This window comes from Rattus rattus, chromosome 4 (genome assembly GCF_011064425.1).
Source record: "Rattus rattus isolate New Zealand chromosome 4, Rrattus_CSIRO_v1, whole genome shotgun sequence".
Classification (NCBI taxonomy): Eukaryota; Metazoa; Chordata; class Mammalia; order Rodentia; family Muridae; genus Rattus; species Rattus rattus.
In genome coordinates this window covers 9,443,383-9,458,865 of record NC_046157.1, presented here as the reverse complement: position 1 = coordinate 9,458,865, position 15,483 = coordinate 9,443,383, and the positions used below count along the sequence as shown (strand labels likewise).

Below are 15,483 nucleotides of genomic sequence, written 5' to 3'. Positions count from 1 at the left end.
GTCCCCAATGAAGGAGCTAGAGAAAGGACTGAAGGAGCTGAAGGGGTTTGCGATCCCATAAGGAAAACAACAATATCAACCCACCAGACCCACCCGCCACCAGCTCCCAGGGACTAAAGCACCATTGCAAGAGTACACAGGGTTGGACCTATGGCTTCAGATGCATATGTAGCAGAGGCTGGCCTTGCCAGGCATCAAGAGGAGAGGCCCTTGGTCCTGTAAAGTCTGAATGCCCCAGTGTAGGGGGATGTTGTGGGGGGAGTTTGGGAGGGAGTGGGTAGGTGGGTGAGAAAGCACCCTCATAGAAGCAGGGGGAGGGGATGAGATAGCAGGATTCTGGAGATGAAACTGGGAAACGGGATAACATTTAAAATATAAATTTGAAAATCCCATAAAAAAAGAGAAGACATTGGAATATTGAGAAAAAAGGAAAGGAGACTGTGCAGTGACTCTGTCGTGGGAAGCCATAACCCAACAAGCAAACGTCTCGGCATGACCGACTACTTTGACGTTACAGCAAACATGACACTTCCACCAGGCCCACTAACCTGAACTCTCTGTGTGCACCAGAGAGACGGGACGGGAGGAGGGCTAGCCTGAGCATCTCACCCTAGCTCTGCCATCGTGTACAGGGGAAACCTGGGAAAATCACTGTCATGTCTAAGCCTCTCAAGTGCAATGACACTGCACTTGTTCCTTTAGCTCTGTCAAGAAGAAACTCCTGCTCTATCTGTGCACATGACTGTAGCCTATGGGCAATACTGGGCTAAAAATGGATTTAAGTTAATTTGTAGTGAGTTTTGTTACTCTACTCAAAGGATAAACAGGCTGAGAGAGAAATTAGGAAAATGATACCCTTCACAATACTCCCAAATAACATAAAATACCTGTGTGACTCTAACAAAGCAAGTCGATCATCTGTATGACAAGAACGTCAAGTCTCTTCAAGAGATTCAAGAAAGAAATTGAAGAAGTTCTCAGAAGATGTAAAGATCCCCCCATGCTCATGGATTGGCGGGATTAATATAGTAAAAATGGCCATTTTGTCAAAAGCAATCTACAGATTCAATGCATTCCCCTTCACAATTCCAATTCAATTCTTTATAGAGTTAGGAAGAGCAATTTGCAAATTCATTTGGAATAAGAAAAAACTCAGGATAGCAAAAACTACCCTCAACAATAAAAGAACTTCTTGGGGAATCACCATCTCTGACTTCAAGCAGTATTACAGAGCAATAGTCATAAAAATTGTATGGTCTTGGTACAGAGACAGGCAGGTAGATCAGTGGAATAGAATTGAACCCAGAAATGAACCCACAAACCTATGGTCATATGATTTTTGACAAAGGAGCTAAAACCATCCAATGAAAAAAAGACAGCATTTTCAGCAAATGGTGCTGGTTCACCTGGAGGTCAGCATGTAGAAGAATACAAATTGATCCATTTTTATTGCCCTGTACAAAGCTTAAGTCTAAGTGGATCAAGGACCTCCACATCAAACCAGATATACTCAAACTAATAGAAGAAAAAATGCGGAAGAGTCTTGAACACATCGGCACTGGGGAAAATTTGCTGAACAAAACACCAATGGCTTATGCTCTAAGATCAAGAATCGACCAATGGGACCTCATAAAACTGCAAAGCTTCTGTAAGGCAAAGGACACTGTTGTTAGACAAAACAGCAACCAACAGATTGGGAAAAGATCTTTACCAAACCTACATCTGATAGAGGGCTAATATACAAAAGATACAAAGAACTCAAGAAGTTAAGGCTCCAGCAAGTCAAAAAACCCTATTAAAAAACAGGTTACAGAGCTAAATAAAGAATTCTCAAATGAGGAATATCAAATGGCTGAGAAGCACCTAAAGAAATGCTCAACATCCTTAGTCATCAGGGAAATGCAAAATTAAACAACCCTGAGATTGCACCTTGCACCAGTCAGAATGGCTACGATCAAAAACTCAGGGACAACAGATGCTGGTGAGGTGTGGAGAAAGAAGAACACTCCTCCATTGTTGGTGGTACTGCAAACTGGTACAACCACTCTGGAAATCAGTCTGGAGGTTCCTCAGAAAATTGGACATTGCACTATCTGAGGACCCAGCTATACCTCTCCTGGGCATATACCTAAAAGATGCTCCAACATATAACAAGGACACATGCTCCACTATGTTCATAGCAGCCTTATTTATAATAGCCAGAAGCTGGAAAGAACCCAGATGCCCTTCAACAGAAGAATGGATACAGAAAATGTGGTACACAATGGCATATTAATCAGCTATCAAAAACAATGACTTTATGAAATTCATAGGCAAATGGATTGAACTGGAAAATATCATCCTGAGTGAGGTAACCCAATCACAGAAAAACACACAAGGTATGCACTCACTGATAAGTGGATACTAGCCCAAAAGCTCAAATTACACAAGATACAATCCACAGACCATATGAAGCTCAAGAAGAAAATGCAGATGCTTTACTCCTTCTTAAAATGGGGGAATAAAAATCTTCATAGGAGGGGATATGGAGGCAAAGTTTGGAACACAGACTAAAGGAACGACCATTCAGAGCCTGACCCACATGGGTATACAGCATATATATATCTATATCTATCTATCTATCTATCTATCTATCTATCTATCTATCTATCTATCTATCTATCTATCTATCTATCTACCAAAACTAGATAAGACTGATGAAGTTAAGAAGTGCATGCTGACAGGAACTGGATATAAGTCTCTCCTGAGAGGCACATCCAGAGTATGTCATATATAGAGGCGAATGCTTGCAGCAAATCATTGAACTGAGAACAGGATCCCCATTGGAGGAATTAGAGAAAGGATTGAAAGAGCTGAAGGGGCTTGAGACCCCATATGAACAACAATGCCAACCAACCAGAGCTCCCAGGGACTAAACCACTACCCAAAGACTACACATGGACTGACCCAGGGCTCCAACTGCATATGTAGCACAGGATGGCCCTGTTCAGCACCAATGGAAGGAGAAGCCCTTGGTCCTGCCAAGGCTGGACACCCCAGTGAAAGGGAATATGGGGGTTGGCAGGACGGGGTGTGTATGGGGAAGAAGGCGAGGGGAATGGGACAGGGGACTTGTGTCAAGGAAACCAGGAAAGGGAATAACATTTGAAATGTAAATTAAAAAATATCCAATAAAAAAGTCAGGAAAGGAAAAATCAAAAATAGAGAAAACAGATTAAGAGTGAAAACCAGACAGGGCTTCATGGACAAAGGCCAGAAGTCTTGGCCTTGGATAGACAACATGATTTAAGGTACTCAGCTGAAGCACAGGGGATTCTGGGAGAACAGTGCAATGTATTGCCAGGCAACAAGACTGTTTTGTGAGACAAGGCAGCAAGGTCAGATTCAAAGGGTCATGTGTGATCACACCATGCACATGTATAGATCTTACAGGGAGTTTGGCCCTGCTCCCGGATGCGGATAGCTCAAGGATAAACACAGCCCCATGACGAAGCAGAGAGTGGGCATGGGTAATTGCATCTAGGGACTCAGTGTTGATGTGGGAACAAACACATGGTATGAATCACATATATTCTTAGGACGCGCTCAGATACTTTACATTGACACTCCCAACAGGAATTCCTATTTTTATGCCCAAGGTTACCATTGATAAAAAGTGAGTCTGAGAGCGCATCAGAAAACCACTGATCTGATCTCGCCTGAGTCAGGAACGAGGGTGACTCTCCAATCATGAATGGAGCATGTCGCTAGCTGGTGCATTACGAATGGACAGGTGGCCATGACAAGTGACTCTGCCATCCTAGAGGATGACGCCTTTAAGTCTCACTACTCTCTACAAACTCCTTCCTTTATTCCCAATGCCATCCATGTCTCCCTCAGTACTGTCCTTCCTGACAAACGCGTCCCTGTTCACAGGCTATTCAGAGCCAATGATAGTCAAAGACCTACCATGCCCCCAGCAATGGCTCAGTGCAGAGTCTGTGTGAATAGACAGAGACATCGAACAAAGGAAAAAATGAGAACCTGAAGTGGTCACTCCACCTCGCCTCACCGCTCCTCTCTTTCAGCCATGAGTTTGATTTGTAAGACACAGCTCCCGTCATCCAGGTCTACAGGTTTATAACTGACTTCAAACCTCTGCAGTGCAAGTCTCCCATGTGACGGTCACACTCACAGTGGAATCTAAGTCCACTGGCTTTAAATGGCGACGATTTATAACATACTTTCCAACAAACTCATGTGTTCTTCATTTTGCTTTCCACTTACGAAACAGGAGAATAACGTAAAGATAGAGGGGACAAGAGAGGAACCAGAGAAAAGCCTAAGCACGTGGCAGGACTTTTGTAATTCTATCAACGAGGTAAGTTCTAGGAAATGGTTCCTGTAGAAAGGAAAAGTCCTGGTTCCAGGGAAAGGCTATGTTGACAAGCACAAGCAGGAATTGGGCTTCAAAGGGAAACCACACTACCTTTGATGGTAGATGTATCTGAGACAGCTATTAGAAGGGGCATAGCTAGGACCGCCCATAGACTGAACAAATCTAAACTCATGGGTACTAAGTATTCAGTCTCCTTCCCAATTCTTTTCTACAATAAAACACAGTGATATACTTTGGCAGCCTGTTGCTAACCCAAATGCTAGCAGTAACTGGAACAATTTAATTAAAACCTCACAACTCTAAGCACATTTAGGCATAATTCCTTAATAATACATTCTAATCCAATTCCGAGTGATGGAAAACACTCTTCTCTCTGCTCATCAGTTCTCTCAATTCTCACCCTCGGTTTTCGTAGGGTTGAACACAGCCTATTTCACTTCTCATTTGTAAGAACAACAAATATGTTTGCCACCTCCGAGGGGTGCTTCGACTTTCCATTTATTGGTGTTTATAAATCTTCTGAATGTTCTGAAAATCATCTGTAAGTTGACATTATCTGTAGTACCTAGGTGGAGCTTAATACACACTCAATTAAAGAACAGTAGCTGTACAGAGAAATCTACAAATTAGCAAGGCATTATTTTCACCCTCCTGCCACAATACTATCTGGAGACTGCACAGAACCATTCATTAATGAGGGATTATTATCAACATCTCTTTTAGAAATACACACTTACATTTGCCTCAGAGGAGATTCTCATCCCACAAACACGAAAACAAGCCAAGCCCACCTGCAAGAAAGCAAGAATCTCGCACACATCCTGCCCCTTGTAATTGCCACATCTATCGCAAACTGCTGTCTTTCCCACAATTCCCAGCTGCCACCAACAGGGCCACTACAACACTTCTAGCCACAGCCTGCCTGCATGGACTCCAAGCTCTACTACAGTTTCTCCTTCTGCTCAGTGGTGCCCCACCCTTTGGAGTCCACAGCACATCGCCACAGACATAAACAAACTGCTTTCTCCAGTGAGCTAATAATCCACAAAACTTTAGATTAGAGGGATTCCTCAAATGCGATCATAACTGCTAAAGCGAAAAATCCATTTATTAGAACTGTGGGTAGGGGCTGTAAGACACCCAGGGTGAATTTTACCATGCACAGTTATGTGGAAGGAAGCGATCTAGCAAAGAAATACAGCACTGTTACCCTGGGTAACCAGTTCAGAGCCCCCTTTCTCTATAGACAAGTCCCTAGCTGGGTAAGGAGGCCACTGCAAGTGCAGTAGCACAGCCACTGGCTCCCCAGGTCTCCCTGCTGCTGTGCAACGTAAGGATTCTGTAGCCTATCCTGTTTTCCTGGGTTTTACAGCTCCCGTCTCCGTGTGCTTTGCCTTGGCGCACAGAGCCGAAGTAGAGGAATCTGTGCCGAGTGCGACTGAGGTTTCACCAACAGAAAAAGGGGAAATCTTCATGATTTTACTATTTTCACTACGAAAAAAAAATCCCATATTTATTTCCCCCTTTTTGAAACGGCACTAAGGAAACACATGTGAGGCTGCCATGAACGAAGGCTGTACTTTCCAAACAGTAGCAAAAGACTAAAAATAGGAAATCTCGATTTGCACAAGATGTGTAAAACTTCCTCTCCTGTTTGCTGTCTTCGCCGCCCCATGCCAACACGAGTAGTGCGTGGTAACCTTTTTGCAGGCTCACACGCACCAAAAGGTGAGGTGTGGTAATGGTCCAATGTCTGCTTTCCTAAATGTCCCACTGTGAGACCAAGCAATCAAACCACCAATGCACAAGTATCAACCGAGTTCCCAATCGATATTCTTCCACCAAAGCAAGCACTCTACGTCCTTACCTTTTCCCTGGCCAGCACCTTTTCCATTAACAGAAAAACCATGCTTTATTCTCCACTGTCTTCCTCATGGATCCCTGACACCCCTGGCTTCTTTTAGGTGTAGGACCTAAATCATCACATTTCAGTAAGTACTAAAATGGAAATGAACTGGAAGATACTGGGAACCATTCACACCCAGGAACACAGAAACCTGTCACTGAGGTAGTGATCCGCTCTGTTCGTAACTGGGGTGGCATGAACGAGTGGTCTGGGTAAGAAATGTAGCCCCCCACCCTGTTCCCTCATAACAAGGACCGGGTAGACCAGGACCAGTGTGTGGTTTACAATATCAAATTACTTCCCTGAGACGTCTCTATACTATGCTGTAATTCTAACTTGATGACATACAGCTGAAAGTCAGGATGAATGTCCCTGAACTAACTGCATCACTCCACAAAGAGGAGTCAGATGACAGGAACATTAAGTGGCCAGTTATCCCAGTAGTCTGATGTCAGAGTAGCATTTACAACGAGGCAGACATGGCTAGAGGGAAGAATTTTCTAAGAAAATATTCTTGAAATTGTCGTTTTGCACATGAAGCTGAGAAGCTGTTGGTAAGGCACACATGGCAGCCTTTTATCCTTGAGCCAGGGGGCGTTAGGTACGCTAACAGAAACAGAGAAGGAGTAAGAGAAGCCAGGGGTGCCAGGGTTACATGAGGAACACAGTGGAAAATAAAGTAGTTCTTCTTTTAACGGAAAAACTATTGGCCAGTCAAGAGATAAGGAAGTATCAGGCAGTAAAAACGAAATCAGGAAAATTAATTTGGTATTTGTGAAGAATGGAAGCATCATATATCAATACAGCAAAGATCATACAGAGAACATGCTGGGTCATGGTATGCTCGGAACAGTTTGCTAAAGGAAGAAAATTCAGGTAGCACGCAGTACACAGCGACAGAAAGTAAGAATTCCTTAAACATAAACTTTTAGGGACATTCAGCTGAAGTGGGAAAAATTAATAAAATCAATGAGCCATTTGTAATATGAATGAGCTAAAATGATGGGCAGTGAAATAAATGCACTGAAATAAATCTGAGACTCAGTCTCATGCCCAAAGACCTTGCTAATGAATACAGGGAAAACAGGGTGTGTGAACAATGACCAAAGGACCTCTGGATTTTCAGTGTGGGACAGTAGAAAATCCATTAGTGTGTCACACCAAATGTGACTCTCATAATAAGATGATGGATAAACGTTGGGGCAAACTGAATATGAAGACGGCTTTTCTTTGAGGAGGCTTGTAGAATCAACAAGGGGCCTGGAAGTTGCTCAATCACAGTAGGGATCTTCACCAGGTCCGGCTGCAAGGTGAACAGTGACTGAGATAACCCCTTTGTGTCCTTGTTTCTCGTAAGAGAAGACAGAGGACTAAAGGAAGACATCTCACTGGGCACCAAAAGTAGAAATAGGAAGAGAGAAAACCCATTAAGGAAGGAATGTGTCAGGGACACCAAAAAACAGACAGCGGGTTCTGGGAAAACAGCAGAGAAGGAAGCACTTAACAGAAAGCCACATGCCAGCTAGACAAATGCCACAATGACTTGGTCTGCATGACATGGCGGATTTGGAACTCTGGGGCCTAGGGAAGGCTTGCAGCTTCCAGGCAGAAGCCTTGGGTGAGGGCCAACCTCACTGGTTATCGCACAGTAAACCTCTTTTGAACAGGACCAACTTCCCCAAAGACTTTTTTGACTACTGATTGACGAAGCTCTTCTCGCTGCCAACACAGATGTATCCTAGATCACTGTTTAAGCAGTAGAATGGTACAGCTGGATACGTACATCTCAACCTCAAAATCAAATTCCAGGAAGCTCACCTAAGGTGAATTCATCATTTGTTTTGACGTTGAAGGAGATCTTGCTACACAGCCCAGGCTGGCCCACAGACTCCTTAGAGCTGGGATCACAGGTGTACACAACCACACACAGTAGAGTAGATCAGAAAGACAGAGAAGACTTGAGGGTACTACTTACCAGTAGCATATCTGTTTGCAAAGTATAAAGTCCTAGTACCTTCAAAATGGAAGTCAAGTGAGGAGGAGGAAGAAGAGGAGGAGGAGAAGGAAAAGGGAGATAAGGAAGAGAGGAGGAGGAGGAAAATACCATGTGAAAGATTAACTATCCTAAAGGAATTACTAGAATAGCACCTATCAGCACTGGACTTGCTGTACAAAAGTTTTACAAGTACAGAATCCCCAAATCTACCTCCTCACTTCTAAACGGCCAACCAGAAGCTAAATGAGAGCAAAGAGCAATGTCTGGCATACGCTTTTAGCTATGATATTGACCAAATTCAGAAAATGGGCAAGAAACCACCCACCCACAGATCTACAAACACAAACATAAACATCCATCACGTAGCTAGCGACCTCCATACTGCTGCTCTTCAGCCACTGACCTAGAAGGAAAATGGTGAAGGGTCACAAAGGACAGAGTGTCCTCAACCGTATCACATATTTTCATGGACCAAACAACACCCTAAGAAAACAGCATGTGCTCAGAGTGAGCCGTGTCCATTCCCACTCCCACACTTCCCACTACCACCTTCTCAGGCGCAGTAGTGTAACTGTGCTTCTACGTCACTGTTCTCCCCTCATCGTATTCAAGGGGAAAGGAGAGGCAGCCTCTGTGACAACATCCGTCCAAGTATGGTTCAGGGAGCGGTTAGTTACTGTGCGCTCACAAATGAACGTGGCATGGTTGTGGACCTGAGGGCATTGTGCCCAAAAATGGGCACAGTGGGCAAATAGGAAGGTGATAATCAGCCATCGTACACATCCACTGGCTGCAAATTCTTTTGAAAAAAGTGAGTTTGCTTAAAGGTACATAACCAGACTTTCAGACATGAACTGGGTTTCTTCATTGTTGATACTTGGTCCACTTCTTTGCACAGCTTTGCTGGTCAGCTCGTTGTGAGACACTGCAAAGCTCTCCAGCCTCGATTATTCATTTGTGAATCATTTTTCAAAAGTAGAGGAAGGCAGGCAATAATAATAAATCTTAAAAGAAAATACAGTATTTGAATAGAAAAATTTTAACAGTTGAAACAAACAGTGCTGGCAAAATATATATTTTACAGAGGAGAAACTAAGTTGACAGAAAGACACGTAATCATCCGGCCTAAGCAACACAAAGAGCGAAAAGCCAACCAGGGGATCGAAAGTGCTGTACAACAGGCAAGCAACAGCAGGCTGCAGGGCCAGACCACAGGCCAGGCCTAGTCAACGGCGGTTTACTGGAGGTCATGAAAAGATCAAGCCACAATGTCATACAGAAGGACAGCTAAGTCCCCCAGGAGCTTGTGAAGCCTACCAACTATCTGTACACGGTTTACCCCTCCTTGTATGGGATGTGTGTGCCTGTGTGTGCATGTGCTTGTGCATGTGTATGTGTCTGTCTGTCTGTCTGTCTGTGATGTGTTGAATCTCATCTATCTCTTTATCTTTCACCATTGCCTCACTCTATCTACAACTTTTTTCTTACATTAAAATAAATTCCTTGTGAAAAACATGGAGAAAAGTTTGTAGGAGCCAAGGACACCATAAGAAACCCCACAGAATCGACTAATCTAGGCTCACAGGGGCATATAGAGACTGAACCACCAACCAGAGGGCCTGCATGGGTCCGACCTAAGCCCAGGTTACAGTTGTGTAGCTTGGTCTTCTCTTGGGAGTCCTAACAGTGGGAGTAGGAGCTGCCCCTGACTCTGTTGCTTTGGGACTTTTGCCCCTTACTGCGTTGCGCTGTCCAGCCTTCTCATAGGAGATGAGGTGCCTAGTCTTAGTCCAACTGAATATGCCATGGGTGCTTGAAATCCATGGGAAACCTACTACTCTGTGAAGAGAAACTGAGGAGATGTGGGGACAGGGAGTGGTAAAGAGAGCAGGTATAGAGCAGGAGCCAGGGGGAGAGGAGGAAGGAGAAACTTCAGCCAGGATGCATTATTAATTATGTAATTGATTAATTGATTAAGCTCTACTGGCTGAAACAACAGAAAGGCCTAAAAAGTATAAGTCCAATTCCCAGGAATATAAGACCCTTTAAAACATATTTTAACAGATGTTAAGAAAGATATTCTGTCCTCTCAGAAAAGCCATAGGCAATGCTGCGTAACTGTTCAAGGGCTGATCGGAAGACAAACTGCCCACTGTGACACTCAATCAGAGCAAAGTAATGTTGATAGGCACAGGTTTAACCCTCGGCTCGCCCTACTGAGAAAGCTCAGTCCTAAGGCTGTAGCTTAATGTGTCTACTTAATGAGTGTGTTCAGCTTCTTTTGCATGAGGAAGGACAAGTAAGGGACTAGTAAGGGACCCGTGCAAACTTTACAGGCATAAAAGTTAAATTGATTCTGGGGGGAAAATCTCTCTCATTTGCATTCAAAGATTCTTCTCTCCCATAAAAATGTGAATCTTCAAAAGAAGAAGAAGAATTCTTTACACTAAATATTTATTTGCTTTTGTACAGAAATTTATATCAAAAATGTAAAGAGCCAAGCAGAACTCCAGCAAAACCTGTTCTTAGCAGTGCCATCAGGAAGCCCCCTATCCTCACCAGGGAACCTTACAGCCTTGTAGCAGGCTAAGACAAGCCAAGGAGAACACAAAACAATCAACTGCAGGGCAGCGGAGAGGGTATGGCCAGGAGGGGGACTTCCTGATGAGAGTTTGGTCAGAACCACGGTATCAACAGACATCTCTTTCCGTCTCTGGCTTCCATTTTGAAGGAGTGTTAGGAACTGATTCCTTCGGTGGATGCTAGCCATATCTAGATGTCTGGCTATCAAGCTGGAGTCAATGAACAAGGAGGTGGTCCCTTTCAGCCCTGCAAAAGTCCCACTTAGTGGGCAGTCTTCTGGCTCTGGGCTGAAAGTCTGGCGAGAAATATAAACAGACTTCTATACAAAACACACGACTACCAGTATTGATCTGGAATTGGCAAGATGAGGCTTTGCCAGAGTTGAGAGGAAAGAATGCAAAATTGTTCCCAGTGATCAGACTGAGCCCTCTGAGTTCTGTCTGAGGGGGCTGATGCACGGTTAGAGCAGGGACAGCTACTATCTCGTCCAACTCGCTACGGTCCAAGAGCAGGACATTTTTAAGTTAACAAGAATGTCATAGGAAAAGCCTCAAAAACAACACCCTCTCCCTCCCTACCAGATTTGTCCTTTTCCACTTGGCAAACATGGCTTTATTTTTTCTCATCCTCCCTTCTGTTTTGCAGAGCACACAAGCCAGCATGGCAACAGGCTTCTTGTTTATTTCCTTCCTCTTCACAAACAAAGCCATGGCTTGAGTACACTTACCAGAACAAAGTCCACCGAGAAAGAGACTTTTTGTCATTTTCATGAAAGCCTCATGAAAGGGACAAGGAGGCCACTTTCACTGACTCTATTCAGCACAGTACTGCAAGTCCTACCAGGGTAATCAGGCAAAACCAAGAACTCAAAAGGGTCCAGACTGGAAAGGAAGGAAAGGAATTGTCCCTGTTTTCAGACAATGGGATCACACAGAGAGACAATGCTAAAACTGTAGAAGTCATATTGAATTAATACATAGATTCAATAAAAATGCATGATATAAAATCTACATGTAGAGATTAAGTAGGCTATTTACACTAAAAGCCAACTCTCTGAAAAAGAAATCAAGAAAGAAGCCACATTCACAGTAGTACATGAACTACTAGAACTAGTAGAACATGAACAGAAATGCAGGTTTTAAATGATGTTAAAGATGTTCGAAATGAAAGCTATGCAACCAGGGTCAAAGTAAAGGAGCAATCAAGGAGGTATTATGTTCAGGGGTTGGGTGACTTTTAAATGGAATCCATGGACAAGGCTCTACTGTTACTGGGATTACCAGCTTCACATAGTATCTATAATAATTTTATTATTATCAGCGTCACATGGCTATCAACATTAATATTATTATCCTTGCTGCGACTTGCTTTGCAGGATACTGTCTGTAATATCACAATACCGTCTAGCTCTCTGTATTACAACGTTCAGGTCCACCGGTGTGTTATGAAGTTGCTAACGTGTGGTTATCTTCCTTTTTACTGCGAGCGTAACCAGCGCGCAGTGTGATCTGTGCACAATCACTAACCTAGAACTCAGTGTGATCTGTGCACAATCACTAATATAGAACTCAGTGTGATCTGCACACAATCACTAACCTAGAACTCAGTGTGATCTGTGCACAATCACTAACCTAGAACTCAGTGTGATCTGCGCACAATCACTAACCTAGAACTCAGTGTGATCTGTGCACAATCGCTAACCTAGAACTCAGTGTGATCTGCACACAATCACTAACCTAGAACTCAGTGTGATCTGCGCACAATCACTAACCTAGAACTCAGTGTGATCTGCGCACAATCACTAACCTAGAACTCAGTGTGATCTGCGCACAATCACTAACCTAGAACTCAGTGTGATCTGTGCACAATCACTAACCTAGAACTCAGTGTGATCTGTGCACAATCACTAACCTAGAACTCAGTGTGATCTGTGCACAATCACTAATATCAGTGTGATCTGCGCACAATCACTAACCTAGAACTCAGTGTGATCTGTGCACAATCACTAATATAGAACTCAGTGTGATCTGTGCACAATCGCTAACCTAGAACTCAGTGTGATCTGTGCACAATCACTAACCTAGAACTCAGTGTGATCTGTGCACAATCACTAATATAGAACTCAGTGTGATCTTCCCAGAAGCACTAACCCAGAACATTTTCTCAACTATTTTTAAAGCTGCAAGAATTCAGCCAAATCCTTGGAGCAGCAAATACTCAAAGTATTCCACAATTGACTTAATAAGAATCGAGGAATAAAAGCAGAAGAAAATTTTAAAATTATGTCCATTAACCAATACATAAAGACACACCACAACAGAAAACAAGGTATATAAAAGCAGACAACAAAGACTGCTCTATTAAAACATGACCAAACCTCATGAAAATATACTTCTCCAGGAATCCATCTGGATCGTAGTGTCCTGTAAGCCTTCGTTTAGTGGACTGTCCTCATGACCCTCACTTACCAAGTCTCTCTTAAAAGCCACCCTGTGCCTGCCTGCCAAGCACACACACCAGCTTATGCCCATGATGTACTCTATTTACTCTGAAGTCCCATGGCCCGTAACCTATGTTTGCCTTCTGTATTACAGGATTCCCAGTGCTCAAATAATACCTACATAGGAACAAAGACTATGTGGGCGAGAATTGAATAATTTCTGCTTTGCTCCCCCAACCTGAACTTCAAAAGAAAGAAGTCGACAGATTAGAACCTGAGCAGGTCTCCCTTACAGCTTCTCCTCTGTCGCATGCTGCATAGGACACTGGGAGCATACTCAAGGCAAAGGAAACAAGAGAATAAGGCGCCCAGCAGTCACCAACATCAACACAAGGTCTCTGGTTTGTGTCGCGGCTCACAAGATTGTGATGTCTCACTGAGATAGGCGGCTGTCAGACACTCTTTCTACCTCATCCAGGGACCAGCACTTCTCTAAGTCAGGTTCATTTTTCTCTCCAGTGTGTCCATATTAAAATTACCCTACATAGAATGACAATGTCTACAATGTTATGATTTTATCTTCAGCCCTAAGTGGTAGTGCTGGTCACAAGTCGCCTTTACATCAAAGCAAAAAAAGTTCTCTTGACACTTGTACACTGAGCTGGATTTAGCTGTTTTGCATCCTGTATATTCCAGGACTTAAGGGTTACGCATCAACGATACACATCTTTACCATTCTGCTTCTAGGACACTGAGAAGAGAAGGCCCTACAGTGTCTTACTACTGCTTTAGTGAAGACGGGTTGCTGTCCATTCAGGGTTCACATTGATCAAGCAGAGTCTTAACTATGACACTTACTCATATAGAATCCGTAGCTTAAGTGTAAAGGCCTAGATATCTATCTATCTATCTATCTATCTATCCATATATATATATATATGTGTGTGTGTGTGTGTGTGTGTGTGTGTGTGTGTGTGTGTCCATATATATATATATGGACTTCTTAAACAGCATTTGATAAAAGTAAAAACAAAAACAAAACGAAAAAAACACCTTTGGTTTAAAAAAGAATTTAGTAGGTAAAAATTATCCAGGGCTTCAAAGTGTAAGCCACAGAACTCTGACACGTGTGGCTTGGGCCCTTTGCATTAAAGAACTCTTAAGTCCCCGTGAGTTGCAAAGCTCTCTCTATACTCTGGGTAAATGCTTATGAACCACAGAAACTGGTCAGAGGCCTCATAGCATGGAATATAAACCTGACTTTTATCGCTGCTCTTACCTGCACTTTGAAAGCACCTTCATCCAATGGTGGAGGAGGAGGGAAGTGCCCGGAGCCAGATGGGATGGTACCAGGATCCTCTAGTGGTGGAGGTGGGGGTGGGAGAAAATCACCTACAGAAGGGAAATACATGTGAGAAGTTAACAGGTATGAGGCTTCAGAGTACTCTTTAAAAGATACGTGTGCTGCAATTTACTGTCTTCATTTTACTTCTATAGAAAATTCCCCTTGCTTAGATAATGCTGCATTAATTAATAGCCTGAGCCTTCATAAGAGAGCAGATTTTATATTTTAAAGTTAGTCTAGAGAGGTCAAGGACATTAAACAGCGGCAAAGGGCTTCTTAGAATAATGATTAGGGATTCTGCATTTTATTAGAATTGATAAACGGCATTAACAAAATCCTAATCAAGCAGAAGAAGAAAAGATTTGTATCCATGTAAAGGTAACAAGAAGTTCGTTTTGTGAGGACAGATTTTCAGAAGTTAAATAAAACGAAGCTTGGACCCAGGTAGGTAAAAGGGAGGCTGTACTGTCATCACCTTGGACACCATGACCTGCACGGCAAGGCCATTCCAGGCAGCAAGGCACGAGAACACCTGCACACGAGTCATGCTGAATAAAACCATCTACAACATAGTAAATCATGAGCCTCCAAATAACACTGTGTAAGAAAACCAGCGAGGTCATAAACAACCAAGTGTGACGCACAGCAGAAAGGGGTCTAGCTTTCACTGTGCATGATAGGGCCAGAAAACAAATGACATGATACCTAAGTGCAATACGGTCCTCAAGAAGGCTCAAGCACAGTATGTGACCACTGACATAGGAAGCAAGCATCCAAAACCATATGGCCATATTAGAAAGTATTTAAAATGGTTTAAAATTAAGTGTAACTAGGA

General features: G+C 43.1%; 1 protein-coding gene across 1 annotated transcript in view; it reads right to left on the bottom strand.

Annotated features, from left to right (window-relative positions):
- Lpp (LIM domain containing preferred translocation partner in lipoma) overlaps positions 1 to 15,483 on the bottom strand; it is a 597,188-nt gene that overhangs the window by 315,640 nt on the left and 266,065 nt on the right. Inside the window, exon 6 of the mRNA XM_032900039.1 lies at positions 14,583 to 14,695. Within this exon, the coding sequence (XP_032755930.1) occupies positions 14,583 to 14,695 (113 nt within the window). The remainder of the gene's footprint in view (positions 1 to 14,582; positions 14,696 to 15,483) is intronic.